Below are 27,292 nucleotides of genomic sequence, written 5' to 3'. Positions count from 1 at the left end.
TTTTTATCTGTTTATTATTAAATTCCTCATTTCATTTTTACTAATTTTGATAAGTGAACATTTAATTAATACAATATTGATTTACATTATTTTTATAAAATCTACGTATATAAAAATATAACCCAAATTTTACTAACTTTTAACTTTCTCTCTTAACTTATAACTCAGTGTCAAGTCAAAATAGAATATTTAATCGCACACAAATATTTAAATATATTCATATTAGAAGTTACCCAAGTCTACGTGAAATTAAAGTAAGATTTTCTAGGCACGACTTGTAGACACTTGTACATGTAACACACACAGTCACGAAGCACCATACAATTTGCTAACTGATTCAAAGTCAGTGATTGAGGGTTAGACTGCGACTTGTAGACACTTGTACATGTAACACACACAGTCGTTCACTTTGTGAGATATACCAAGAAATGACTAGAAATGAAGAGTAATTTCTAGTCATTTCTTGGTATATAAAAAGTAAAAAAAAAACCCTCAAAAGTTGTGTTATATGCCAAATACTCCTGTATGTCAAGGATTGAGGATTTAAATATCAAAGATTAAATGTAGCAAAATCGACACGTAGCAAAAACCTCTCTTTCGTATATTTACTGGTTGATTGAATTTTCTATAGCTTCAATCCAAATTTAACACGGTTCCATGATACTGTAGAAATCTGAAATTTCTTCAACCATTTATTTTTGGTGGTTGAGACATCTTAATATACCAACATTATATATCCTAGACAATTACCCGCCATTGACCTAAGACTCAGATATAAATCTTCCACTTCATCGACTCCCTCAAAACTGAAATCAAATGGCTTCATGCAGATTCCTATTGTTGGTCATCATCATCATCATTATCATTACCACCATAGTAAAAGGCCAAGATTCAAGCAACAGGAACGTAACTTTGCGTTCCTCCATCGTTGCAAACGCCAATTCCAATTCCACATGGAATTCGCCTTCGGGCGAATTCGCTTTTGGTTTGCAGGAGGTCTCTCCCGGAGCCTTCTTGCTAGCCATCTGGTTCAATCAACTAACTGACAAAACCCTAGTTTGGTCCGCCAACCGCGACGAACCAGTTCCCACTGGATCAACCGTCCAGCTTTCCGCAGAAGGAACACTGGAGCTCATTGATCCAACAAGACGTCGGGTATGGGCTAGTCAGACCCGGCCCGGTATGGTGGCCTACGCCGCCATGCTCGACACTGGAAATCTCGTGCTTGCCTCCAATACTTCCGCCATCCTCTGGCAAAGTTTTGATTCCCCAACTAACACATTATTACCGACTCAGGTATTTTTTTCCCTCCTTTAATAAAAAATAATAATAATAATAATAATAATAATAATAATGGTTCTCTATCCGTGATACTTCACTTCATCGTCTTATTAGGTACTCAATCGACAAAGCGTTCTATATTCCAGTTTCTCGGCGACCAATTTCTCAAGAGGGAAATTCAAATTCACGTTGCAGGCCGATGGAAATCTAGTGCTCGTCACCAGATCATACCCCTCCGATGAAAATGTGAATGCTTATTGGTCATCGGTTACTCGTGACACCGGATTCCAGTTGATCTTCAACGATTCCGGCGTCATCAACCTAATCCGGCAGAACGGAACCATACTCCGGCCTCTCTTCGACAGCGGATCTCTGGCCGGGCAGTTTTACCAGAGACTGGTGCTAGAACACGACGGAGTCCTCCGCCATTATGTGTATCCACAGTCTCCAGATTCGTCACCGGGGTGGTCTGTACGTGATTTTGAGCCTTCCAACATATGCCTAGCTGTCAGAGAAGATGACATGGGCGGCGGCGGCCCTTGTGGTTTCAACAGTTACTGCTCAATAACAGCTGAAGGAAGGTCCACCTGCCGCTGCCCCTCGGGTTACTACCCGAAGGGCGGCTTCAGCGGTTGAGCGCCTGAGTTCGTGCAGCACAGATGCGACCGTCAACAAGCGCAGGATGCGCAGAGTTTCACATTCAATGAGATGTCCGGCGTAAATTGGCCTTTCAAGGATTATGCGATTTTCAGGGACGTCGAAGAGGCATGGTGCCGCCAAGCATGCCTTTCCGATTGTCTCTGTGCTCTTGTAATATTTTCTAATAGAGTTTGTTTTATGAAGCCTCACCCATTCTCCAATGGGAGGGAGGAGGGCGGAATGGCCTTGATAAAGGTCAGGATGAACAACACTTTGACGTCTAATCCCGACACCCCTGCCCCCGGCCGAGAGAGCAGTAAGAGTAGCTCCACCACTGTAACATTGTCGGCCTTGTTAGGCTGTTCGGTGTTATTGTTTCTTGTTTCGAGTTTCTGTTTTGTATTCTATTTGAATCGTACAAAATCAATGATGGTTCAAAATAGCCGTAGGCGACCAGCTGGAGTGAGCACAATAAGTAGCTTCAGCTTCAAAGAAGTAGAAGAAGCTACCAACGGATTCAATGAAGAATTAGGGAGGGGTGCTTGCTCCATAGTCTGCAAAGGTACTCTAAAAGATGATGGAAAAGTTGTTGCCGTCAAGAAGCTGCACAAGATCTTTGAACAAGCGGATGATGAGTTCAAAGCCGAAGTAAGCTCAATTAGCAGAACCAACCATAAGAACCTTGTGCAGCTGCTAGGGTATTGCGATGAAGGCCAGAACCGAATTTTGGTGTACGAGTTCATGACTAATAGCTCTCTAGCCACTTTCCTCTTTCAAAAATCAGAAAGGCCTAGCTGGTACAAAAGAGTGGAGATTGCATTTGCTATAGCAAGAGGGATTTGCTATCTGCACGAAGACTGCAGCGTGCCCATCATACACTGCGACATCAAGCCTCAGAACGTGCTTCTTGATGAGTCCTTCGCCCCAAAAATAGCAGATTTTGGGCTAGCCAAGCTTCTCAAAGCTGATCAGACAAGAACCACCACTGGAATAAGGGGGACTAAAGGTTATGTTGCTCCAGAATGGTTCAGGAACATGCCGATAACAGTTAAAGTGGATGTTTACAGCTTCGGGATCATGCTGCTTGAGCTGATGTGCTGCAGAAGGAGTTATGAAGAGGATGTGGAAGATGAGGGAGAAGCAGTTCTTGCTGACTGGGCTTATGATTGTTACCAGCAAGGGGCTTTGGATTTGCTGGTGGCGGGCGATGAGGAGGCGAGGAGCGACATGAAAACGTTGGAGATATATGTGAAGACGGCAATATGGTGCATTCAAGAAGATCCAACACTGAGGCCTCACATGAATATAGTAATGCATATGCTTCAAGGATCAATCCAAGTCCCTACTCCTCCAGATCCTATTGCATTTGTACGCTAATCCTCTAGATCCTACTGCATTTGTACGCTTATTACAGATCCTCCAGATCTATAATTTGCGTTGCAGGCCGACGGAAATATCTTGGATCAATCCAAGTCCCTACCCCTCCAGATCCTACTGCATTCAATCAAATACTCAGTTAGAAAAGCAAACTAATTCCATGACCCAATAAATTAATTTAGCAAAGAGCGAGGTTTTGTGATCATGACTAAGCTCTCACTACATGTAGATTTTAGTTTAGCTACATTTAATATTTGATAGACGTGATTCCATTACATATGCTTTACTTACACTTTTCAGTTTTTCATTTTTGTTTTGTCACTAAAAGACATCCATGTAAAAAGACCAGACAGGAATCCGAGAATTTCAAATATTTTTCAGAGACGCAGTTCAGTTGTACTTATGCAGATTGATGCTGAAGGATATTCTTGGACCAGACATTGCAACGCCTGTGTAACACAACACATGATTCTGTAATGGATCTGCAAAGAAGTTGTCAAGGTTAAATTTAACATTTACCTCAAAAACAATTGGGGTTGACATTGTGATTTCAACTGCAAAATCATTAGAAATGTCCAAACCATATGAGAAAAGTTGAAGAATCAAACAAGAATCAAAATGAACAGATTCCGCACAATCGATACTTGTAATTTTGAGCTAAATCAGCAGAAAATTTATCATTTCTCACTAAAACAGCATTTTTTAGTTGCATATTATCTGGTATTTATATGTCACAGTTTCAAATTTGAAGCAGACAATGATGGTTAAACAATAGAGGGATTTGACCATCAACTAAAATTCATCACATACACCAACATCACATCAATATATAACCATCATATTAAGTTTTGTCAGCATCATATACTTCCAGGAATCCACATCAATCCAAATTACTATAAACCTATTTAAGTAGACAAGAAAGTAGTCACGAAATATCTAAAATCCCTAAAATACAGCCAATAAAACATTGACTCAAATCAAGAGGGCTATAGATGTACCAGCAAAGCATTCCATAAAAAAAGATTTCCATGTACTTACAGACCATAAATACTTTCCATTTACTCACAAATTCATGTTTTCATCAAATTCATAACCCAGTTTCTGCAGCATTGATTTCCCTGACCCTAGCAACTCCGATACCTTCACATAATAATGATAGGTCTCTCATGTTCAAAAACATCATTCCAATAAATGATGCTCCATATGTAAAGAGTTAATGTAATTGAATAAAGTGTTTGAAAGTCACAATTTCCCCTGCCAGATTTATTACTCCATCCGTTCATGAAAAGTATGAACTATTTTCTTATTAGTTCATCCGTGAAAAGTACTCCCTCCGTTCCGCAGCAGTGGAGCATTTTCTTTTTGGCACGTGATTTAAGAAAAATTGTATTAAATGAGTTAAGTATAGGAAAAATAAAGTATAAAATGACAGTAGAGAATAACAGAACCCAAAATGACATATATTTTCACTCTATTTATCTGCAGAAGATCATCAACCAAAAACTGCAATATTCACAAGTAGGAAATTAACATGCAATCAAAACTATATAAGCGGTTCACAGTTGAATTACTTTGTTGGTTACTGTTGAGGATGACCTTCCAATTGATCTAGTTAGTAGATCAATTTGATATGTTGTGATTCGACACTTAGCAGTGCGATTGAAGCTAATATCAATTCAATGAAAATCGCGAAAATGTACCTCGAAAACCTTTCTCGATGTTAGTTCCTAAAACGTCGATAAATCGCTTCTCTTAAAAAAGATCCTCCAACGCCAGGCGCTGACTATGCTCGAAACCTTCGATTTAGCGCGCCGGAACTCTAGCAAATGGCTGAACGGTATGATTCCCGTCTTATTCGAGTGGCCGAGCTCCGCTTTTTATGAGTTTCCGGTCGCGAATTGCAGCACCTCGAAAAATTTGCGACTTTTGTTTTTATTAATGTGAATTTTGAATGAGAATTTCTTTCATGGAAATTGAGTTTCTATGTGATTGAGTTAATTATGTAGAATTAGTTGTTGTAAGTTACATGAAATAATACGAATTATGCTTCAATTGAATTAAATGAGACCATGCATACTTTTCTAGCCATTTTATTTGATATTTTTCGACCCTCCTAATTATTTGAAATAATATTTTCTTTCTTGGATTTAATTAATTGTTTTGGGATAATTATGTAAATTAAATCTAAACCAAATTATCCCGATGTTATTCTACATCATTTCCGACCCCTTGCCCATTTCTTGGTTTTTTTCAAAATCTCCTATTAATTAGGAGGATAAATTATTTTGTAGATTTAATTGATACCTTACTTATTTCCTTCATTGAATTAAAAATCCAATTAAATCTCTCCATATCCTATTTTAATTAGGATTTGACTCTTTCCTTCTTTAAGACCTCATAAATTTTCACCCCTTATGCCTTTCAATTACCTTGTGGGATTAATTTAATTGTTACATATTTTATGGGAGCCTTTTCCACAAGATATTACCAAATTTGAATCCTATTCTTATTTAATTTGGGGATTTAAATATTTCATTTGACTACTCCCTATTTTACACGCCCCCCTTTCCTACTTGGAGAATTCTTGAATTATTTTGTTACCTTATTTATGGGATGCTCAATATCTTTTTACCCATTTTTGTGAGTATATTTCTCTCCAAGTAATACCATAATTTTTGAAAAATCCCCCCACACTACACGCCTATTTCTTTTAATTGTGGAGCTTATTCATTGACCTTTATTTTATTCTTCCACAATTTTAATTGCTTAATTAAGTGTGGGAATAATTATTGAATATAAATTAAGAAAACCCTAACCCTAATCTTCACTCCACACGCCTCCCTCTCTTCCTCTCCTCTCCCACACGTTTTTCTCCTCCCCCCCCCTCTCTCTCAAGTGCTCCAAATCAATCCTTCATTGTTGCTTCGATTTGGAGTTGGAAACTCAAGATCCGTTGAGAAATCGTACCAATTGTCTTTTCTACCGATTGTTTTCGAGAGAAAGGTATAAATTTTGATCCATCTTTCCCCTTCTTATCATTGAATCCATGATTCTTGAACCCCTCACGCATATAGTGAGTGGAGAATCGTAAATCTAAGAATTTATTGGTTGGGAAGGATGGTTGCACATGAATGGTTGTGTGTGTGCGCGTGTATGTACGTGTGTGTGAGTGTGTGGATGAATCGTTGTGAATGTTATGTGCGAATAGGAAAGCATGGTTGTAATCTCATTTTTGAAGCATGACTATGTGTTGGAAGCATGAATATGTACGTGTGTGTGAGTGTGTGGATGAATCGTTGTGAATGTTATGTGCGAATAGGAAAGCATGGTTGTAATCTCATTTTTGAAGCATGACTATGTGTTGGAAGCATGAATATGTACGTGTGAATGTATGGTAGACAAACTAGGGTTTGTGAATGTTGAGCATGAAAACTGTTGTGTTCGGACAGTAGGTTCCGATGAGTTTTTGACCAATCAAACGATCTTATTTCGACATGAATTTTTAACTGGATGAAGTTTCAGATGTCTTCTGTGTTGTGTCAAAATTTCAGCTTCAATTGATGGCGGACGAATTTATAACGAATTTTTCAATTTAACTGCGCAGTCCTGCCAGAAATTGTGTTTCGTCCAGTGAGTTTCGTTTTTGTTTTGACCGATCAAAAGATGTGGTTTTGGTGTGGAATTTTAACTGGACAAACCTTTATGTGTCTACTGTGTGGTGACCAAATTTTAGCTTCATATGAGATCGGATGGAATTTTAATGATTTTTACAAAAATACTGCGATGTTTTGCCAGATTCTGGTTTTGTTGAAATAAGCTTTGTTGACAAGCTTTGAATGCATTACATGATACATGTGTGAATAAGGAACGTATCCTATGATGTGGTTATGTGTTGCACGTTGATGTATGCTAGAGTGTTCGTTTCGTTTATGTTGGTGAACGTTTGGGATGAGCAATATAAGAAAACGCTGAAAGGAACGATAGGACATGCATGATAAATATGTTGATGGAAAACTGATTGTGTTATGGTGTTGACAAGGGTTGTTGTGCGTACGTGGGTACAAAGAGCAAGGGTTGCATTAAAGTTGTGAATTGTGTTGTATAAGCAAGCGAGGTGGGCTTTCTTTTACTAAACTCTTTTACGCTTTCAAAAGTATGATACTGTGTTATAAGGGTGGTTTAAAGTGTTATGCCATGCCATGATTGTTTTGATGTTGATATTGTTGCCTGATGCTTAGTTTGTTTGAGGTTGCTCTGTTAGGCTATAGGGCTGTGTTAAACGAATTCAGGTCTGAGTAGGGCCGCAAACCCTATCAGGCTGTGTACACTGGTGGGATCGTGAGCCGTTCTTGCTAGTCGGCCGGTCTCGTGGGTGAATAGTGTGGCCACACTTTCGTCGCACTATGGTATGAGGATGTGAATGATTGATTGTTGAGAAAGTAGGGAGATTGCAGTCCATGGAATTTTGAGTTTACGTAAGTTCTGTCACCTTGCATGTCGTCCAGTATGCGTAATTCTTGATTTCGTGTGTTAATCTTCGAATCTTGTTGTTTTAATTTGTGGATCTGAATCGTGAAGTTGTTAATCTGAATTGCTGTCAATGGAATCTGAGTTTGTTTGATTTGGGGTGCATACTTGTTGGAGAAGATAACATCAACATCTAAGTTTGGGACCACTTTTACTTTTTAGTTACCTTTTGCTTTTGTCCTTTGCTTTTGCCCTGGTACCCTACAGATCTGTCAGAAATCCTAACCAACCACCACATATTCTCTGTTATTTAGCAACCGTTAACTTTCCACATGTCAATCACCTTCACACTCCCCAGTCAGTAGAGTACCACCTTTAATTCCTGTCTAGGTAGAATCTCAACCCAAGCGTGGTAGCTAATCAAACCCCTCCAGATTATCACCACAATTACCAAAGCGCATCCATCTCTGTGGGATTCGACCCTTACCTCCACTATACTAATCAGTAGAAGTGGGTTGAGGATTTCTTTGATGCCAGGTTCAGGCATAGCCGGGGTTTCTATCATGATCAGTGGGATACATCCTTGCTTAACACGACACCTGCAATCCTGTATGCTCATCAACTGCTCTTGATCCTACAAGTACATCATAATTTAATGGCGTGCACTATGTTATCCGAAGATAGTGTCTCTACTCTCCACAGCTTTATCCCATTTTTTCTTCTGTTTTTTTAAACTTTTTTTTGTCTGCGGTTAGCTCTAATTAATTTACGTTTACAACTATGTATTTTTTTACTTGATTTCTTGACTTATTTCAAACCTATTGGTATTATGTGTTTTTAAACTTTAAATTGCCAGATCGATTCCTCTTGAATTTCCATCTCAACCCTATTTGTTGTCTATTCTTTTGATTCTTTTCTGTATTTCTGAATACAAATTTATCCTAGATAGGATGAACAACTACAATTAAAAAACATTAGAGTGGATGATACTATGTTAGAAGACTTGCTTTTTGTAGTCTTTCTTTGTGTTTTTGTATGAATTAACTGACTTTAAACAAAAATCAGAAGCATGATATTTAACGATTTGAACCTCAAAAAAATGTGCAATGTATACTGATGCACTTTTTATTAGCACTATAAATACCTGCAAGTATACAGAGTAGATCTAGTATAGCTAAAGGTTAGCACCGAGATATCGAACACGGGGAATATAATTGCAACTGGCTTCATGTACTAAGCATCATATACTATCTAGAGAAATAAGAGTTTTGGGTTTAAATAAATAAAACAAATAAATAAAACAAGTAAACAATTGATTGCAATTAAATCACAAAGATAAAGTATGAGAGACAAGGGAATTCCAAGGATGTGCGTTCACAGTTATGATTATACAAATTCCTACTATAATATCCTAGCACAATTATTACTTCGATAGAACGAGTCACATAAGTTTTGCCCATGCGGCACAAGCGTAGATTACTAACACTAGGGTTGTCAATCCTAGATTCGTAACTCCTAAAAGCTCCTCGAAAGTCCACACTCTCAATTAACAGTGCCGTTTTAAGGAAAGCTAATTGTAGTGTCTACTAAGTGGATCTAACTCGCCAACCTCCTCTCACGATTATGTAGCAAATTATATTAAATCATCACCGAATGTGTCACTCAAACGTGAAGTATTATAGAACAACTTAGGGAAGAAACAAAGTAAAAACAAAACGGATATTAAATAGAAAACGAAATTGTATAACCAAAGTCGTTACTAATACATCCTTAGAATTATATGAGTTTAGTTACACATGATAGAATATGCTAAAAACATAGATTGTAGGGAAAACAAAAAGAACATAAGTGCTAAAGTAAATAAAACCCAAAGGTTGAATCATTGTAGCTCTTTGATGATATTTTGCTTCCTTCTTCAACCCCTTGCACCATGAAGAACTCTCAAATTTATGCTATGGAATTAATTGGCAAAAAGAAGATCTAGATGAAGGAATAGGGTTGGATGAGGAGCTATGAAGGCTCCCCTTTTGTGACTATGGAAGTTGAATATTATGAATTAGGTTATGGGGTATATATAGGCTTTAAAAGGATTTAAATTTGGTAAAAAGTTTCCTCCAAACAATAGTAAATATGGAATTTTCGTGCCCCATAGGTTAAGGAAAAGATTTGGCTTCACAAGGTAATGTATTTTTTCCTTCTTTGAATTTCCGCCTAAAATTCTGCACTTGACAGTTTTGCGCGACTTTGGTAGAACAACCATAACTTTTCCACAGAACTCCAATTGAGATGTTAAAGGTACCACCGCGAAGCTCTTTCGAAGTCGAAGAGAATGACATGTAGAACGCCCTGATCGGACTTCAGGATCGCCGGGAAATTGAGTTTGAACACAGGCTATCGTGCGCGATCGGGCCCAGCTGGCCGCTGGACATATCCAGAACCCTCTGGACTCGTTGCAGCAACCGCTGGCATGGGTCCAGCGGGCCGCTAGGTTGCGCTTCAGTTCCAGCTTCCAGATTTGACGTTTTTATGCCCCTTTTCAGCTCTATTTTGCACATTTCTCACAAAACACATCAACATACCAAAATGGATAAAATATGCAAATTATGGAAATGTAATGCAACTTTGACACTCAAAACGGACTAAAAAATAGCCTTAAAATAGTGCACAATCCGAGCGTATCATATACCCCAAATAGTGCAAAAAATGGCCTTAAAATAGTGCAAAATCCGAGCTCATTCAAATAGCATACACGCGTCAGGTTTTAATTAGTGTCTTAGCAAATGTTGTAGAATATGTCTTAGTTGATCCACTCCGTGTTGAAAGACTTAATTCTTATTCATTCATCTGCTTGGTTTACAAAGTGAGGCGGAGGCTAACTAAATACACAAAACAATCTTTATACGTGGTAAAGATTTGCCCTAGTATCAATTAGCACTAAATATTGAGTTCCCTAATTTATGAGATCATATCAATCTTGATTGATTTCTTTCCAACAGACATGAATTACTAGTAATTAGTGTATAAATGCAGTAGGGTCTGGAGGAGTTGGGACTTGCATCGATCCTTGAAGCATATGCATTACTATATTCATGTGAGGCCTCAATGTTGGATCTTCTTGAATGCACCATATTGCCGTCTTCACATATATCTCCAACGTTTTCATGTCGCTCTTCGCCTCCTCATCGCCCGCCACCAGCAAATCTAATGCCCCTTGATGGTAACAATCATAGGCCCAGTCAGCAAGAACCGCTTCTCCCTCGTCTTCCACATCCGCCTCATAACTCTTTCTGCAACACATCAGCTCAAGCAGCATGATTCCGAAGCTGTACACATCCACTTTGACTGCTATAGGCATGTTCCTGAACCATTCCGGAGCCACATACCCTTTAGTCCCCCTTATTCCGGTGATGGTTCTTGTCTGATCAGCTTTGAGAAGCTTTGCTAGCCCAAAATCTGTTATTTTTGGGGTGAATGTCTCGTTCAGAAGCACGTTCTGAGGCTTGATGTCGCAGTGTATGATGGGCACGCTGCAGTCTTCGTGCAGATAGCAAATCCCTCTTGCGATTGCAAATGCAATCTGCACTCTTGTATGCCAGCTAGGCCTCACTGATTTTTGGAAGAGGAAAGTGGCTAGAGATCCATTAGTCATGAACTCGTACACCAAAATTCTGTTCTTGCCTTCATCGCAACCATAGCAGCTGCACAAGGTTCTTGTGGTTGGTTCTGCTTATTGAGCTCCCTTCAGCTTTGAACTCATCATCCGCTTGTTCGAAGATCTTGTGCAGCTTCTTGACTGCAACAACCTTTCCATCATTATTTAGAGTACCATTATAGACTATGGAGCAAGCACCCCTGCCCAATTCTTCATTAAATCCATTCGTAGCCTCTTCTACCACTTTAAAGCTGAAGCTACTAATCGTGCTCACTCCAGCAGGTTGCACACGACTCCTCTGTTCCACCAATGTCGTTTTTCTACGTTTGAAGTAGAAAACAAAAAGAAACTCAAAAGAAGAAACAATAACATTTACAGTGATGGAGCTACTCTTACTGCTCTCTCGGCCCAGAGGCAGGGGTGTCGGGATTAGACGTCAAAGTGTTGTTTATCCTGACCTTTATCAAGGCCTTTGCTTCCTGCTCCCTCCCATTGGAGAAGGGGTGAGCCTTCATCCAACAAACTCTACCAGAATATATTACAAGAGCACAGAGACAATCAGAAATGCATGATTGGCGGCACCTGCCTCCTCGACATCCCTGAAAATCGCATAATCCTTGAAACGCCAATTCACGCCAGACATCTCGTTGAATGTGAAACTCTGCGCATCCTGCGCTTGTTGAAGGTCGCATCTGTGCTGCACGAACTCAGGCGCGCAGCCGATGAATCCGTCCCTCGAGTAGTAACCCGAGGAGCCGTGGCAGGTGGACCTTCCGTCAGGTTTGATGGAGCAGTAAGCGTTGAAAACACAGGGGCCGCCGCCTATATCATCTTCTCTAATAGCATGGCATATATTTGAAGGCTCAAAATTGCGTACAGACCACGCCAACGACAACGATGGCAGTAATGAATCATCATACACATAATGGCAGAGGACTCCGTCGTGTTCTAGCACCAGTCTCTGGTAAAACTGCCCGGCCAGAGATCCGCTGCCGAAGAGAGGCCGGAGTATGGTTCCGTTCTGCCGGATTAGGTTGATGATGCCGGAATTGTTGAAGATCATCTGGAATCCGGCGTCACGAGTATCCGACGACCAATAGGCATTCACATTTTCATCGGAGGGGTATGATCTGGTGACGAGCACCAGATTTCCATCGGCCTGCAACGTGAATTTGAATTTCCCTCTCGAGAAATTGGTCGCCGAGAAACTGGAATACAGAACGCTTTGTCGATTGAGTACCTAAAAAGATAATGAAGTGTAACTCTAGTAAGATACTTTTCCTTTATTAAATGGAAAAATATATAAATCAGGCGTTTATTTTGATACAATATTTAAGAAATTGATATTTATTCACAAGAGTAAAATATGAGATAGAACTATATAAGAGAGAAAATATATTATTCCCTCCGTCTCAGCTAAGATGACACATTTTTTAGTCAACATAGAATTTTAATAGTTGTTGGTTAATATGATTAATTGGAGAGAGAAATAATGAGTATAAGTATGAGCCCGAAAGAGAATCAGATATTTAATTGAAAAGAGAAAAAAAATGGTTGATGTATTAATTGGAAAATGAAAGTTACCAAACATAAAAAAATGTACTCCATCTGTCCCACGATATGAATCATTCTTATTGTGTGCTGGAGTTTTAAGAAAATGTAAAAAATAGTAGATAAGAAAAGTTAGTGGAAAATAAGACTCATTTTTTTAATATTGGTTTTATAATAAAATATGAGTGAAGTGAATTAGTGGAATATGAGACCTACTTATTATTTATCGTAAAAAAAAGTATGACTCTTACTGTGAAACAGATTAAAATAGCCAAGTGTGACTCTTGTTTTGGGACGGATGGAATATTATGGGTAGGCAAACTAAAAAAATGGGTGTCATTTTAGTTAGGAGAGAGAGAGTTTTTTTCGAAAAAAAGGGATATAAAGAAAATTGAATTGGCGGCGTATTACCTGAGTTGGTAATAAAGTGTCAGTGGGGGAATAAAAAACTCTGCCACAGGATGGCTGAAGCATTGGAGGCAAGCACAAGGTTTTCGTTGTCGAGCATGGCGGCATAGGCCACCGTACCTGGCCGGGCCGGAATAGCCCATACCCGACTGCCTGTTTGATTGACGAGCTCCAGCGTTCCGTCTGCGGAAAGCTGGACGGTTGATCCAGCGGGAACTGGTTCGTCGTGGTTGGCAGACCACTTTTGTCGGGTATTTGATCAAACCATACGGCTAGCCCGAAAGCAAATTCGCCGGAAGGCGACCTCCACGTGGAATTGGAGTTTGCGCCGATGGAGGAGTCCATGAGTGGCTGATAATGCATCTCAATTCTCAATTAGGCTAAAAAATCTCAATTGATCACAACCCCAGATTGTATCGTGATTGTGTGCGATAACAACTACGTACAAGTCGAGTGCAGAGTGCACTTTCCAGGAAATTTTACTTCAATTTAGATATATTCATATCTAAATACTCATATCTATACATATATAATGAGCATATGCATTACCACGATATATCATACATAGGTGTATCACACGGAAATTTTTACGTAAGACCAGATAGTAGGTTGCATGCTCCATCTGCTATTTTAGAGAACTTGACTTACAAAACTGAAATCACGTTTTGAGGGAGGCCTTTTTAAGTTCGCTCCTGTGTTGATTGTTTTGGCATTAGTTATCAAATAGGCCTTTTTAAGCTCGCTCCTTTTTAGTCAATTTCGCGCTCTAAAAACTTTATTGACTCATGAAATTGTTAGAATTACCTTTTTTATTTTATGAATTATTGGATCCCATAAAAAATAATTTTAAACAATGATAGTATACGATTAATTTTTGGACGTGTGTGTGTGTGTGTATTTGTTTGTATCTTTATATGTCGTAATTACATACCATATGCAAGATTTCTATAGAACGACAAAGAAGGTTAATTACATAAAAATTAAAAGGCAGTTGATTTGAGCACATACAAAATAATGGTTAATAGTAATTAATAATTCCTAGCTACAATAGTTTTGAACGATAAGGATAGTGGCAAGTTTTACTTCCACTAATGTTATTGCAGTTAGAAAGAGATCCAATGATTTAAGAAATGACAACATAAGTAACTATCTCTCATTAATTATTCATTTAAACTTCTTCACAAGTTTATGATTGAACAATAAATTTTTTTTGTCAATTTAAATATTAATGGGAGGAATGTTTTTTATGGACGAATGAATATAAATTCGAAGGTCACCCCACAATCTACTTGAACCCAAGATCTTTGGCATAAGAAATTACCACTCTATCACTTGGTCGACTCACACACATTTTGGATGAATGTATTTCCGTTTATGGTCAAATGAGACTGAAAAAACTTTTATATGTAAATCATTGTCGGCATGAGTTAGCCTACGAAAAAACTTTTATAGGGTAATAAAATTTAATCACAAAATCATAGACATTGGTGCACGTCGCCGGATGGTGACGTAAATGTGATGATGGGAATGCCTGATCGATACTCCTATTATAAGTTGTGCACTAATTAATTTGTGTTGATGATGTTTTAGTATGCCAATGAAGTATGATTGCTCTGGTTGTACTAAATATTTTAAAGTATTCTAATCAACATTTTTTTGTTTTTAAATTTACATTAAATTTATTGAAACATTTTTAATTTATTTAATAAAATTTTATCGTACATTTATTATTTTTTAAAGTTTACGCAATGATATCAATTCTTATTTCCATTGACTTATTGAAAATCTGTAATTAGTACGTGAAAATTTTATGGCCCGTGCATAGTATGGGTGTTGATACTAGTTCCGCTAAATGTTCCACCTTAACTAGACATGAGTTAAAAAATATGAAAAAAGGTAGAAAATTTGAGTAAAATTTGACATTTTTATGTACAGAATGTTTATTTATAAAAAATAGTAAAAATAAAATAAAATATCCAACCGGTAATTTTTTTTATGCAAGTTCAGTTCGACTGAAAAAAGGGAATGGGTCAAAATAAAAATATGGAGTATCGATCATTTTCATTTGCACGGATTATTTTTTTGTCATCGCTTAATATTGTCCAACCTTTATGATCCGATCTTCAGGCCTTGAGTAATGTAACGCAAGGAACGATTTTACGGCATGTCGAATGCTTGCGCACTGGAACTGTTATTGAAGACAAAATCCCAAAATAGGCTGGTTGGAAATAGGTCGAACAGTTGGTGTGCATGACTTTTCATGAATAGCTGGCACAGTGCGGGAAACGGCAACGACGAATGAGGACTTTTGGGGTTAAGGTTTCGGTCGAGCAATATGCGAACCACATCTTTGCTCGAACCGACGGGAAGAGTGAATGGCGGTGTTGGCTCGTCGGAGTAAATCGAATGGAGATTGGATAGAATGTTTGACGCCGCAATTGATCAAGTAAGTTCAATGGATTCTGCAATAATTACATATTCCAGATAAACGCAAATTTACTATTGCAAAGACTAATATAATGTCCTATTTGAATTAGAAAATAAAACCATGCTGTTAAGAACATGTATTGTATCATAAAGAAAATGCATTCATTTTAAAAAATCTTACATAGTTTATTAGTGTGGATGCTTTTTTATCATATTAGTTCATCGCAGTCAACATTACCTCTTATTTACCAATATTGCTATGATTTGATCCATTATAATATTACAATAAAAATGAGACTCTTATTTCACTTGCAATATATTCAAATCTAAAATTTGTATCATAAGCAAATGAGACACTATTTGGATATAGTAATCAGTGTATAAATGCAGTAGGATCTGGAGGAGTAGGGACTTGCATCGATCCTTGAAGCATATGCATTACTATATTCATGTGAGGCCTCAATGTTGGATCTTCTTGAATGCACCATATGGCTGTCTTCACATATATCTCCAACGTTTTCATGTCGCTCTTCGCCTCCTCATCGCCCGCCACCAGCAAATCTAATGCCCCTTGTTGGTAACAATCATAGGCCCAGTCAGCAAGAACAGCTTCTCCCTCGTCTTCCACATCTGCTTCATAACTCCTTCTGCAACACATCAGCTCAAGCAGCATGATTCCGAAGCTGTACACATCCACTTTGACTGTTATGGGCATGTTCCTGAACCATTCCGGAGCCACATATCCTTTTGTCCCCCTTATTCCAGTGACGGTTCTTGTCTGATCAGCTTTGAGAAGCTTGGCTAGCCCAAAATCTGCTATTTTGGGGGTGAATGTCTCGTTCAGAAGCACGTTCTGAGGCTTGATGTCGCAGTGTATGATGGGCATGCTGCAGTCTTCGTGCAGATAGCAAATCCCTCTTGCTATTGCAAATGCAATCTGCACTCTTGTATGCCAGTTAGGCCTTGGTAATTTTTGGAAGAGGAAAGTGGCTAGAGATCCGTTGGTTATGAACTCGTACACCAATATTCTGTTTTGCCCTTCATCACAATATCCTACCAGCTGCACAAGGTTCTTATGGTTGGTTCTGCTAATTGAGCTCACTTCGGCTTTGAACTCATCATCTGCTTGTTCGAAAATCTTGTGCAACTTCTTGACGGCAACAACTTTTCCATCATCTTTCAGAGTACCTCTGTAGACTATGGAGCAAGCACCCCTCCCCAATTCTTCATCGAATCCATTGGTAGCTTCTTCTACCTCTTTGAAGCTGAAGCTACTTATCGTGCTCACTACAGCAGGTTGCACATGACTCCTCTGTTCCACAATTGTTGTTTTTCTACGTTTCAAGTAGAAAACAAAAAAGAAACTCGAAAGAAGAAACAATAACCCTGCACAGCCTAATAGGACCGACAATGTTATGGTAAGAGTAGTGGAACCGCTACTCTTACTGCTCTCTCCGCCTGAGGTAGTGGTGTAGGGATTCGATGCCAAAGTGTTGTTCATCCTGACCTTTATCAAGGCCTTTCCGGCAAAACCAGAATCCAGCCTCCCATTGGAGAAGGGCAGAGACTTCTTAAAACAATCTCCGTCAGAATATATTGCAATAGCACAGAAACAATCGGAAAGGCAGGATTGACGGCAGGTATCTTCGTCGACGTTCCTCAACTTTGTATAATCCACGAAAGGCCAATCTATGTTGTACATCTCTATCAATCCAAAACTCAGTGCATCCTGCACTTGTTGATGGTCGCATCTTTGTTGCACGAAATCGGGCGTGCAACCACTAAGGCCACCACCCCTTGGGTAGTAATTTAAGGGGCAGTTGCAGCTCGGTCGTCCTTCAGCTTTAATTGAGCAGTAACTGTTGAAACCACAAGGACCGCCGCCTGTATGACGTTCTACAACAGCGCTGCATATGTTGGAAGGCTCAAAGTCACGTACAGACCACGCCGAGGATGAATTAGCAGACTTAGGATACACGTAGTGGCGGAGGACTCCGTCATGTTCTAGCACCAGTCTATGGTAAAACTGCCCGACCAGAGGTCCGCTTTCAAAGAGAGGCCGGAGTAGGGTTCCATTTTGCTGGTAGAGGTTGATGCTGCCGGAATTGTTGAAGATCAACTGGAAGCCTGTTTCAAGAGTTTTGGATGACCAATAGGTATTTAGGTTTTCATCTGAGGGTACTGATCTGGAGATGAGCACCAGATTTCCATCGCCCTGCAACGTAAATTTGAATCTCCCTTTCGAGAAATTGGTCGCAGAGAAGCTGGAATATAGAACACTACTTTGTCGATTGAGTACCTGAGTCAATAATAAGACGATGAAGTGCAATTTGGCTGGTAAGACGCTTCCCATCTAATCTAATGATAGATGGAAACCATTATTGATCATCTTTTATTAAAGGAAAAAAAAATACCTGAGTCGGTAATAAAGTGTCAGTGGGGGAATCAAAACTCTGCCAGAGGATAGCCGAAGTGTTGGAGGCAAGCACGAGGTTTCCAGTGTCGAGCATGGCGGCGTAGGCAACCGTACCTGACCGGGCATGACTAGCCCACACCCGACGCCCTGTTTGATCGACTAGCTCCAGCGTTCCGTCTGTGGAAAGCTGGACTGTCGATCCAGCAGAAACTGGTTCGTCGCGATTAGCTGACCAAACTAGTGTTTTATCATGTATTTGATCGAACCAGATGGCTAGCAAGAAAGCTCCAGGAGAGATCTGCCAGAACCCGAAAGTGAATTCACCCGAAGGCGACGTCCAGGTGGAATTGGCATTGGCGTTTGCGACGATGGAGGAGCGCAGAGTTACGTTCCTGTTGAGTGATTCTTGGGCTATCACTGAAAATGGAAATCCGGTGATTATGATAAAATTGATGATGATTAACAATGAGAAGCTGCATGAAGCCATTTTAATGTTCCATGTTTGTGGGAGTGGAGGAATTGGAAGATTTATTAGTAGTCTGTCTAGTCTTGGACTCTTGGTTAATGTTTGGCTGAGTCTTGGATGGTTTAATTGGACGTATCAACCACCAAAAAGAAAAATTGGTTATGTACATGTACATTGATTTCTTTCGGTTTCAGTTTCAGATTTCCTAAATTTGATTTCTATCTACTAGTGTTAAATTCGGACCTTAAGAAAAAAAATTAGAAGTGCATTTCAAAGAATTTTATTCTGTTTGACTGCATTTATATCTAGACACTAATGTCTTCAAAATGTATCAAGACTCTGAAATGAAACTAATCAGTAATCACTATGAAGTTCATATTTGGACCGAACCCAATTCCTATTATAGTTATAATTACAGTTCCTTTTTTTTATCTATACATATCCTCTCTCTCATTATATAGTACTCCTTGTACTACTATTATACTCCCTCCATCCTAAGGAAGATGACCCATTCCTTGAGTGACATGAGAATTTATGCAACTTTATTTTGTGTGCAAGTGGAAATAGTAAAGTAAGAGAGAAGGAATAAAGTTAAGATAAAAATATTTTAATTTTTAGTAATGGACCATCTTGATTGGACAAACCAAGAATGAAAGTGAATAGTGAGTCAAATGGAGCATAGGAAAACAAGATTGGCTGATTGCTAGACCCAGTCGTAGAAAGAACATTATACTCCGAGTATTTAATTTCTGTTAGACTATTTTATTTCGGATGCAAGATTAATTGGAGCTCATTCAATTAAAATCTACTGGTTAATTTTCTGCAATTAAGTATACATTAGTTTTTACTTTTGACCAATTTTATGGAGTATATTTTGTCACCAAGCGATGTCTTTTTTTTAGCCGAGCTTCTCTCCCATGGATACATAGTGTGTGCGTATAATAGCATCCACACCAAGGAGCTCAAATTTATCTTATCTACTGTATTTTAACTATATTTATGAGTCCCATACCAATTTTTAATAGTTTTTTTTTTTATTTTTCGTTTCTTAATTAAGAGACATCCCTTGCAACAATTTATCTCATCATTTCATTAAGTCTCACTATTCTATTTTTTAATTTAAAAATATTATTAATAAAAACATTTTAATATAATAAAACTTTATTAAAAAGCCTGAAAATGATAATACAAATTTCTAAAAATTTAAACTTACATAATTTAAATCCTAAAAAATTAAATTTGCATAAAAGAAATTTTTAAAAAATTTATGAAATCACGAAGTGTTGGAGTGAAGTGTTGGAGGCAAGCACGAAGTTTCCGGTGTCGAGCATGGTGGCGTGGGCCACCGTACCTGACGTGGCCTGATTAGCCCATATCCATCGGTTTCTTTGATCGAAGAGCTCCAGTGTTCCATCCGCGGAAAGGTGGACGGTTGATCCAGCGGGAACTGGTTCGTCGCGGTTGGCGGACCAAACTAGGGTTTTGTCGGGTAGTTGATCGAACCATATGGCTAGCAAGAAGGCTCCGGGTGCAACCTGCTTGAACCCGAAAGCGAATTCGCCCGAAGGCGATGTCCATGTGGAATTGGAGTTTGCGACGATGGAGGAGCCAAGAGTTACGTTCTTGTTGGTTGATTCTTGGGCTGTCAATGAAATTGGTGATACGGTGCTAATGATAAACAATAGCAATCTGCATGAAGCCATTTGATTTGAGTGTTCCATGTTTGTGGGAGTGGATGATGAATTGGAAGATTTATGAAAAGTCAGTCTTGGTCAATGGTTGGCCGAGTCTTGGATATATGATGGATTAATGAATGCCTTTCACTGTCGGATTTCATAAATTTGATCTCCATCTACTAGTCATGGAACCGTGTAAAATTTGGATAAACTATATTTAAATTCTAAGTTTGTGGTATTTGAATAATCGTTGCTGGACGTGTCGGAATTGTGCCTCTGAATAAAACGTTGACACTTTAAGGTAGTTTGTATTGCAGTAACTCCCTTTTTACTACACTAAACTAAAAATATAAATATGTGAGTGAAGTGTATCTGTGTATGAAATCGATCGTGTGGAGAAAAGAATATTTCATTTTAAAAATAATTTATCATTACTTTATTTGACATGAAAAAAACAAAAAGTAGTCCGTTAACGTTTTGCAGGTCCCTTTGAATTATTCAGAAAATTGTACGGTGCTTATATGCTTAATTTCAAGGAAAATTTTCTGTTTCACAGAGACATAAATGTCGGTTTGAATGAAAACATGTTGACGTTTTGGTCCCTTTGAATTATTCAGAAAATTGTATGGTGATTATGCATTGAACAAGTCGTTTCTCAAGGGGAATTAATTTCAAGGAAAAATTTCTGTTTCACATAAACATAAATGTCGGTTTGAATGAAAACATTTCGAAATCCTAAATCCGGTGTCGAAGCAAAATAGTAGCTCTTTAAAAGGTGGACGGAGGGAGGACTTCTGCGGGACGAAGGAGAAAATTTGACAATAACTACGGGTTCCAATAGTGCATCCAATATGTATGAATCAACTAGATAATAATATGAAGCTGTTAGAATAGTATCGAGAAACACAATCAAGAATCAATGAACAAGAATGATGAACACACTTTGGGAAAAATTTGGAAAGCTTTCTTGAGAAAAATCTAAAATGGATGTTATCTGTTACAAACTGAAAACATCTCTCTCTCGTTCTTATGTATGAGAACCGAATAAGAGAGCTTAACAACTAACAAACTAGAAAGCTGAAACAAACACAAAAAACTGTTACAAATCCAACGGCTAGTTGAATCTACGGTTGACATTCAATCTTGCAGATGGCGCGCTTGATCGGACGGCTCCTGAAGCTCGGGAGCTGTGACCTTCTTCTCGGCAGCTCGGGACTCTTCTCGGCAGTTACGAGCTCGGGACTCTTCTCGGCAGTTACGAGCTCGGGACTCTTCTCGGCAGCTCGTAACTTTACTATTTTCCTCACACTCAGCAACTAATAATCATTATTCACAATCTCCACCTTGAATATTATTTGCTGAGTGATCAACTTCTTTTACACATCCCAACCAACTTCAAACACAACTCAAACTTCTCCCTCGGTAAGGTTTTGGTGAGCATGTCGGCTGGATTTTCCAAGGTGTCTACCTTAAACACCTTCACCCTTCCCTTCTCTATCTCTTCACGAATGAAATGCAGACGCACATCTATGTGCTTGCTCCTCTCATGAAACACATTGTTCTTAGCTAAGCTGATGGCACTTTGGTTGTCACAACCAATGGCTACTGCCTTCTGACTAACACCAAAATCAGCAGCTATCCCCTTCAACCAAAATGACTCTTCTGTGGTGGACAATGCAACCACACTTTGCAAGCTGGATTTCCAGCTCACTGCACTTCCATATAGGGTGAAAATGTAACCTGACTGGGACTTTCTACTGTCAATATTCCCAGCATAATCACTATCACAATAACCCACCAACGCATCCCCTTTTACCTCCTTATTTCCCTTGAACAGGATCCCAAGGTTTCCTGCTCCATTCAAGTACTTTAATATCCACTTCAAGGCTGACCAATGCTCCTTGCCATGGTCACTCATGAACCTGCTGGTTACACTGATGGCTTGAGCCACATCTGGCCTCGAGCTGATCATTGCATACATGATACTCCCCACAATATTGGCATAAGGGACTTTCTGCATCTCAGCTCTCTCTTCCTCAGTTTGTGGCTTCTGCTCAACAGACAATCTGAAGTGTTGGGCCAGAGGAGTTGCTGTAGGTTTTGTGTCTTGCATCTTGAACTTTCTGACCAATCTCGAAATGTAATCAGACTGGTTCAACCAAATCTCCTTCTTGGATCTATTTCTAACAATGTTCATGCCCAAGATCCTTCTAGCATTCCCAAGATCTTTCATATCAAATGCTGACTTCAGATCCTCTTTGATCTCTTGAATCACCTTCTTGCTTGAACCAGCAACTAGCATATCATCCACGTACAAGAGCAAATAAGCCACCACCAGACCCCCTTTCTTCTTGATATAAACGCATTCATCATATTTCGATCTAGTGAAGCCATTTGCCAAGATATGATTATCAAACTTGATATGCCATTGCCTACTAGCTTGCTTGAGGCCATATATACTCTTTTTCAATAGACAAACTTTGTTTTCCTCCCCAGCTTTGGCAAAGCCCTCTGGCTGTTGCATAAAGATTGTTTCCACCAAATCTCCATGCAAAAAAACCGTTTTCACATCGAGCTGCTCCAGCTCCCAGTCCAGCCTTGCAACCACTGCCAAGAGAGTTCTTATGGATGTGTGCTTCACCACAGGAGAGAAGACCTCACTATAATCAACTCCATACTCTTGTGTGAAGCCCCTTGCTACAAGTCTAGCCTTGTATCTGATTTTCACATTATCAGCCGACTCCAATTTCTTTTTGAATATCCACTTGCAGCTCACAATCCTTCTTCCTTCAACTTTGTCTACCAATATCCATGTCCCATTTTTCAGCAAGGAGTCTATCTCCTCAACCATGGCTTTCATCCACTCACTTCTTTCTTTGCATTCCATGGCAGCTTTATATGTGGCTGGTTCCCCAAACTCCACCTCCTCAGCTACACATAATGCAAAGTAAAGCATCTCTGAGTCAGCATATCTGGCTGGCATTTTGACATTCTTTCTCCTGACTCTATCTCGAGCTAACTGATATTGGCTGAGATCCTCAGTCTCTGCATCTGACCCTTCTTGTGGCTGATCAATATTTCCATCATTTGCTCCACCTGGAACCACCTCTTCAGACTCCACTTCAGGCTCCACCTCAGGCTGTATTCCAGATCTCATAGCTTCATCAGATACTGCAGCAGCCTTTGCAGAACCTTGTGACTTATTGAAGGGCATCACAAACTCATTGAAGACTACATCTCGGCTCACAATGATCTTGTGATTTCCAGGTTCAATGCTCCAAAGCCTGTATCCCTTTACACCAGGTTGGTATCCCAGAAGCACACATTTCACTGCCCTTGCATCCAGCTTACTTTGTTTGAGGTGTGCATAGGCTTGGCAGCCAAATATCTTGAGATCTGAGTAGTTTCCATATGTCCCATACCATTTAAAGTCTGGAGTGTCACTCTCAATGGCTGAAGAGGGACATTTATTCAATAATTTCACAGCAGTTGCAGCAGCTTCAGCCCAAAATTTCTTCTCCATTCCTGAACTGAGCAACATACACCTTACTCTCTCTAATATGGTGCGGTTTGCCCTTTCTGCCACCCCATTTTGTTGGGGGTTTAGTGGAACGGTTTTGTGGCGTCTGATCCCTCTATCCTGGCAGAATCTATCAAATTCTTTTGACAAAAATTCGAGTCCATTGTCTGTCCTCAGACAGCCCAGAGATCTGCCTTTCTCTCTTTCAACCATAATGCACCAATCTCTAAACTTAGTAAAGGCCTCAGATTTTTCCTTCAAGATATATAGCCATATTTTTCTGGAATAATCATCTATTATGGTCATATAATACCTCCCTCCTCCAACTGAATTCACAGGGGAGGGTCCCCACAAATCACTATGTGCATAATCAAGAGGTGCTTGTGATAGATGTTTACCTTTTGGATAAGGGAGCTTCTTTGACTTGCCAAGAATACACTCTTCACATGGCTCACCATTCTTGCTTTCCAGCCCATGAATAACTCCCTTTTTAATCAACTCCTTAATGCTCCCAGCTGCTGGATGCCCGAGTCTCATGTGCCAAGTTTTCACAGATTCTGGCACAATGTTGTTCAGTTGACTGCCCCTGATCCTGACTGCAGCTCCACACAAGTAATAGAGGCTTCCCTTCCTCTCTCCATGCATAATCACAGTGGCCCCCTTCTTGATTTTCATCACTCCATCCGAGGACTCAAAAGTGCACCCCTTCTTCTCAAGCATCCCTAGTGATATAAGGTTTCTCTTCACTGTGGGGATCAGCCTAACATCGCTCAAGATTTTCTCAGAGCCATTATCCAGCCTGAGTTTTACATTCCCTATAGCTTCAACATGACATACTTGATTGTTCCCAAGTATAACTGTCCCAGTTGACTCTCTCAAATCAGAGAAAAATTCCACACATGGACATATGTGGAAGCTGCACCCGGAGTCAAGAATCCATGAACTCCCATCCTCATATGCCATAATATTCAATACCTCAGGGGACTCCTCAGCTTCTTCCACAAAATCAGTGGTGTTCTTCCCCTTTCCAGATTCAGCAGCTTGTTTCTTTTTCCAAGCGAAGCAATCCTTCTTTAGGTGACCCGGCTTCTTGCACCAAAAACAAGCTCGAGTCTCCTTTTGATCAATTGAGGGTGCCTTGCTATTCTCACCAATTTTCTTGAACATCTTCTTGGCTTTGATCTTTCTGACATTGAGGCTCTCTGGAACAACTTCAGCCTCCTTGCATCCCTTCTTGTGCAGTTCTTTGGCCCTCAGAGCATTTTGAACTTCTTGGAAAGTAACCGTGCCTTCCCTTCCAAAGAGTATGGCATCTCTCAATTGATCATAGGACTTTGGCAAGGCATTTAATAATAGTATGGCCTTGTCTTCATCACCAATGGAAACATCAATGTTTTCCAAATCATCCACTGCCTTATCAAAGTCTTCCAGCTGCTCTAGTATTCCCTTTTCCTGCGAAAACCGGTATGAATATAGCCTCTGCTTCATGAAGAGGCGATTTGCGAGGGAATTTGTCATGTATAGATCCTCAAGTTTCTCAAGAACCCCAGCGGCGGTTGTCTCTTTTGCAACTTCCCGCAACACCTTGTCGCCCAAGCACAGCACCACCGTGCTGTGTGCCTTTGCAAAAACCTCTGCGCGCTTGGCCTTGGCCTTTTCATCGAGCACTTGGCCTTCACCTTCCTTGCTCGCCGGCGCCAGAGCCTCAGACAAACCCTGCTGGATCAACATCGCCTTCATCTTCATTCTCCAAAGGCTGAAGTCGTTTTTCCCGGTAAATCTTTCTGCTTCGAATCTTGAAGCCATCATCAACACCGATTCAATCTGATTTTGATCGATACTCTTGCCGGATAGTTCCCACAGACGGCGCCACTTGTTAGAATAGTATCGAGAAACACAATCAAGAATCAATGAACAAGAATGATGAACACACTTTGGGAAAAATTTGGAAAGCTTTCTTGAGAAAAATCTAAAATGGATGTTATCTGTTACAAACTGAAAACATCTCTCTCTCGTTCTTATGTATGAGAACCGAATAAGAGAGCTTAACAACTAACAAACTAGAAAGCTGAAACAAACACAAAAAACTGTTACAAATCCAACGGCTAGTTGAATCTACGGTTGACATTCAATCTTGCAGATGGCGCGCTTGATCGGACGGCTCCTGAAGCTCGGGAGCTGTGACCTTCTTCTCGGCAGCTCGGGACTCTTCTCGGCAGTTACGAGCTCGGGACTCTTCTCGGCAGTTACGAGCTCGGGACTCTTCTCGGCAGTTACGAGCTCGGGACTCTTCTCGGCAGTTACGAGCTCGGGACTCTTCTCGGCAGCTCGTAACTTTACTATTTTCCTCACACTCAGCAACTAATAATCATTATTAAGGGCAATAAAATTTTAGGTGGGAAATCTTCTTCAATATGAAGAAATAAAATTCACGATACAGTCGATACCCATCAATCTACAAATTTATTAAGGGAAAGAATGCAACCAACAAAATCACTAGCTAATCAATGCAATTTCAAAATATATGCAAAAACATCTTAAAACAACGGCTCGTGCAAAAAACATACTTTCTCCGTCCGTGAAATATTGTCCAGTTTTGTCATTTGACATGAAAAAGACAAAAAAGTAGTCAGTTGACGTTTTGGTCCCTTTGAATTATTCAGAAAATTGTATGGTGATTATGCGTTGAACAAGTCGTTTCTCAAGGGGAATTAATTTCGAGGAAAAATTTCTGTTTCACAGAAACATAAATGTCGGTTTTAATGAAAACATTCGAAATCCTAAATCAAATGCCGAAGCAAAATAGTAGCTCTTTAAAAGGTGGACGAAGGGAGGACTTCTGCTGGATGAAGGAGAAAATTTGACAATAACTAAGGGTTCCAATAGTGCATCCAATATGTATGAATCAACTAGATAATAATATGAAGCAATAACAAAAATAGTAACACTAAAATTTTACGTGGAAAATCTTCTTCAATATGAAGAGATAAAAATCATGATACAGTCGATACCCATCAATCTACAAATCTATTAAGGGAGAGAATGCAACCAACAAAATCACTAGCTAATCAATGCAATTTCAAAATATATGCAAAAACATCTTAAAACAACAGCCGTGCAAAAAATCATACTTTCTCCGTCCGTGAAATATTGTCCAGTTTTGCCATTTGATCAGTCCAGGAAATGTTCCCACTTTGCTTTTTTATTCAGTTTTGGTAAATGGACCACACTTTAATTTCCACTAATTCATTACACTTACATTCTATTATAAAACTAATATTTAAATGTGGAACTTACATTTCACTAACTTTTTCAACTCACTTTTCTTCATATTTCTTAAAACTCGCACCGAGTCAAATGTGAACAACATTTCGCGGACGGAGAGAATAACTGAAAATCAGAATGACTCAAA

At 39.4% G+C, this 27,292-nt stretch overlaps 3 protein-coding genes, 1 long non-coding RNA gene and 1 pseudogene across 5 annotated transcripts; 2 read left to right on the top strand and 3 right to left on the bottom strand.

Moving 5' to 3' along the window:
• Positions 1-628: 628 nt before the first annotated feature.
• On the top strand, positions 629-3,298 carry LOC121741495 (G-type lectin S-receptor-like serine/threonine-protein kinase LECRK2). Its single transcript, XM_042134263.1, has 2 exons — positions 629-1,296; positions 1,396-3,298. The coding sequence occupies exon 2, from the start codon at positions 1,990-1,992 to the stop codon at positions 3,295-3,297; it is 1,308 nt and encodes a 435-aa protein (XP_041990197.1). The 5' UTR covers positions 629-1,296; positions 1,396-1,989; the 3' UTR covers position 3,298.
• On the top strand, positions 817-1,917 carry LOC121741724 (G-type lectin S-receptor-like serine/threonine-protein kinase LECRK3). The gene is made up of 2 exons (XM_042134609.1): positions 817-1,296; positions 1,396-1,917. The coding sequence occupies exons 1-2, from the start codon at positions 817-819 to the stop codon at positions 1,915-1,917; spliced, it is 1,002 nt and encodes a 333-aa protein (XP_041990543.1).
• On the bottom strand, positions 3,277-5,209 carry LOC121741496. 2 transcript variants are annotated; one of them, XR_006037885.1, is made up of 3 exons: positions 4,998-5,209; positions 3,589-3,779; positions 3,277-3,414 (listed from the first exon to the last, which is right to left on the bottom strand). It is a non-coding gene; the product is annotated as an uncharacterized LOC121741496 (long non-coding RNA). The 2 variants fall into 2 exon arrangements; XR_006037884.1 differs by lacking the exon at positions 3,277-3,414 and having other exon boundaries at positions 3,522-3,779.
• A 5,568-nt stretch (positions 5,210-10,777) lies between these two features.
• On the bottom strand, positions 10,778-13,738 carry LOC121741723 (annotated as a pseudogene).
• Positions 13,739-16,068: 2,330 nt separating this feature from the next.
• LOC121811374 (G-type lectin S-receptor-like serine/threonine-protein kinase LECRK3) lies at positions 16,069-18,872 on the bottom strand. The gene is made up of 2 exons (XM_042212220.1): positions 18,217-18,872; positions 16,069-18,101 (listed from the first exon to the last, which is right to left on the bottom strand). The coding sequence occupies exons 1-2, from the start codon at positions 18,703-18,705 to the stop codon at positions 16,176-16,178; spliced, it is 2,415 nt and encodes an 804-aa protein (XP_042068154.1). The 5' UTR covers positions 18,706-18,872; the 3' UTR covers positions 16,069-16,175.
• Between the last annotated feature and the right edge of the window lie 8,420 nt (positions 18,873-27,292).

This window comes from Salvia splendens, chromosome 7 (assembly GCF_004379255.2).
Source record: "Salvia splendens isolate huo1 chromosome 7, SspV2, whole genome shotgun sequence".
Lineage (NCBI taxonomy): Eukaryota > Viridiplantae > Streptophyta > Magnoliopsida > Lamiales > Lamiaceae > Salvia > Salvia splendens.
The sequence above is the reverse complement of the archived record's forward strand: the minus strand, read 5'-3'. Positions and strand labels throughout refer to the sequence as shown.

Bases quoted from the DNA above. Each gene is read 5' to 3' on its own strand.
- LOC121741495 (XM_042134263.1), top strand. From the start codon at position 1,990: ATGTCCGGCGTAAATTGGCCTTTCAAGGATTATGCGATTTTCAGGGAC.
- LOC121741724 (XM_042134609.1), top strand. From the start codon at position 817: ATGGCTTCATGCAGATTCCTATTGTTGGTCATCATCATCATCATTATC. The intron at 1,297-1,395 runs GTATTTTTTTCC...TCGTCTTATTAG, and splicing joins ACACATTATTACCGACTCAG to GTACTCAATCGACAAAGCGT.
- LOC121811374 (XM_042212220.1), bottom strand. From the start codon at position 18,705: ATGGCTTCATGCAGCTTCTCATTGTTAATCATCATCAATTTTATCATA. The intron at 18,102-18,216 runs GTATTTTTTTTT...TTATTGACTCAG, and splicing joins ACACTTTATTACCGACTCAG to GTACTCAATCGACAAAGTAG.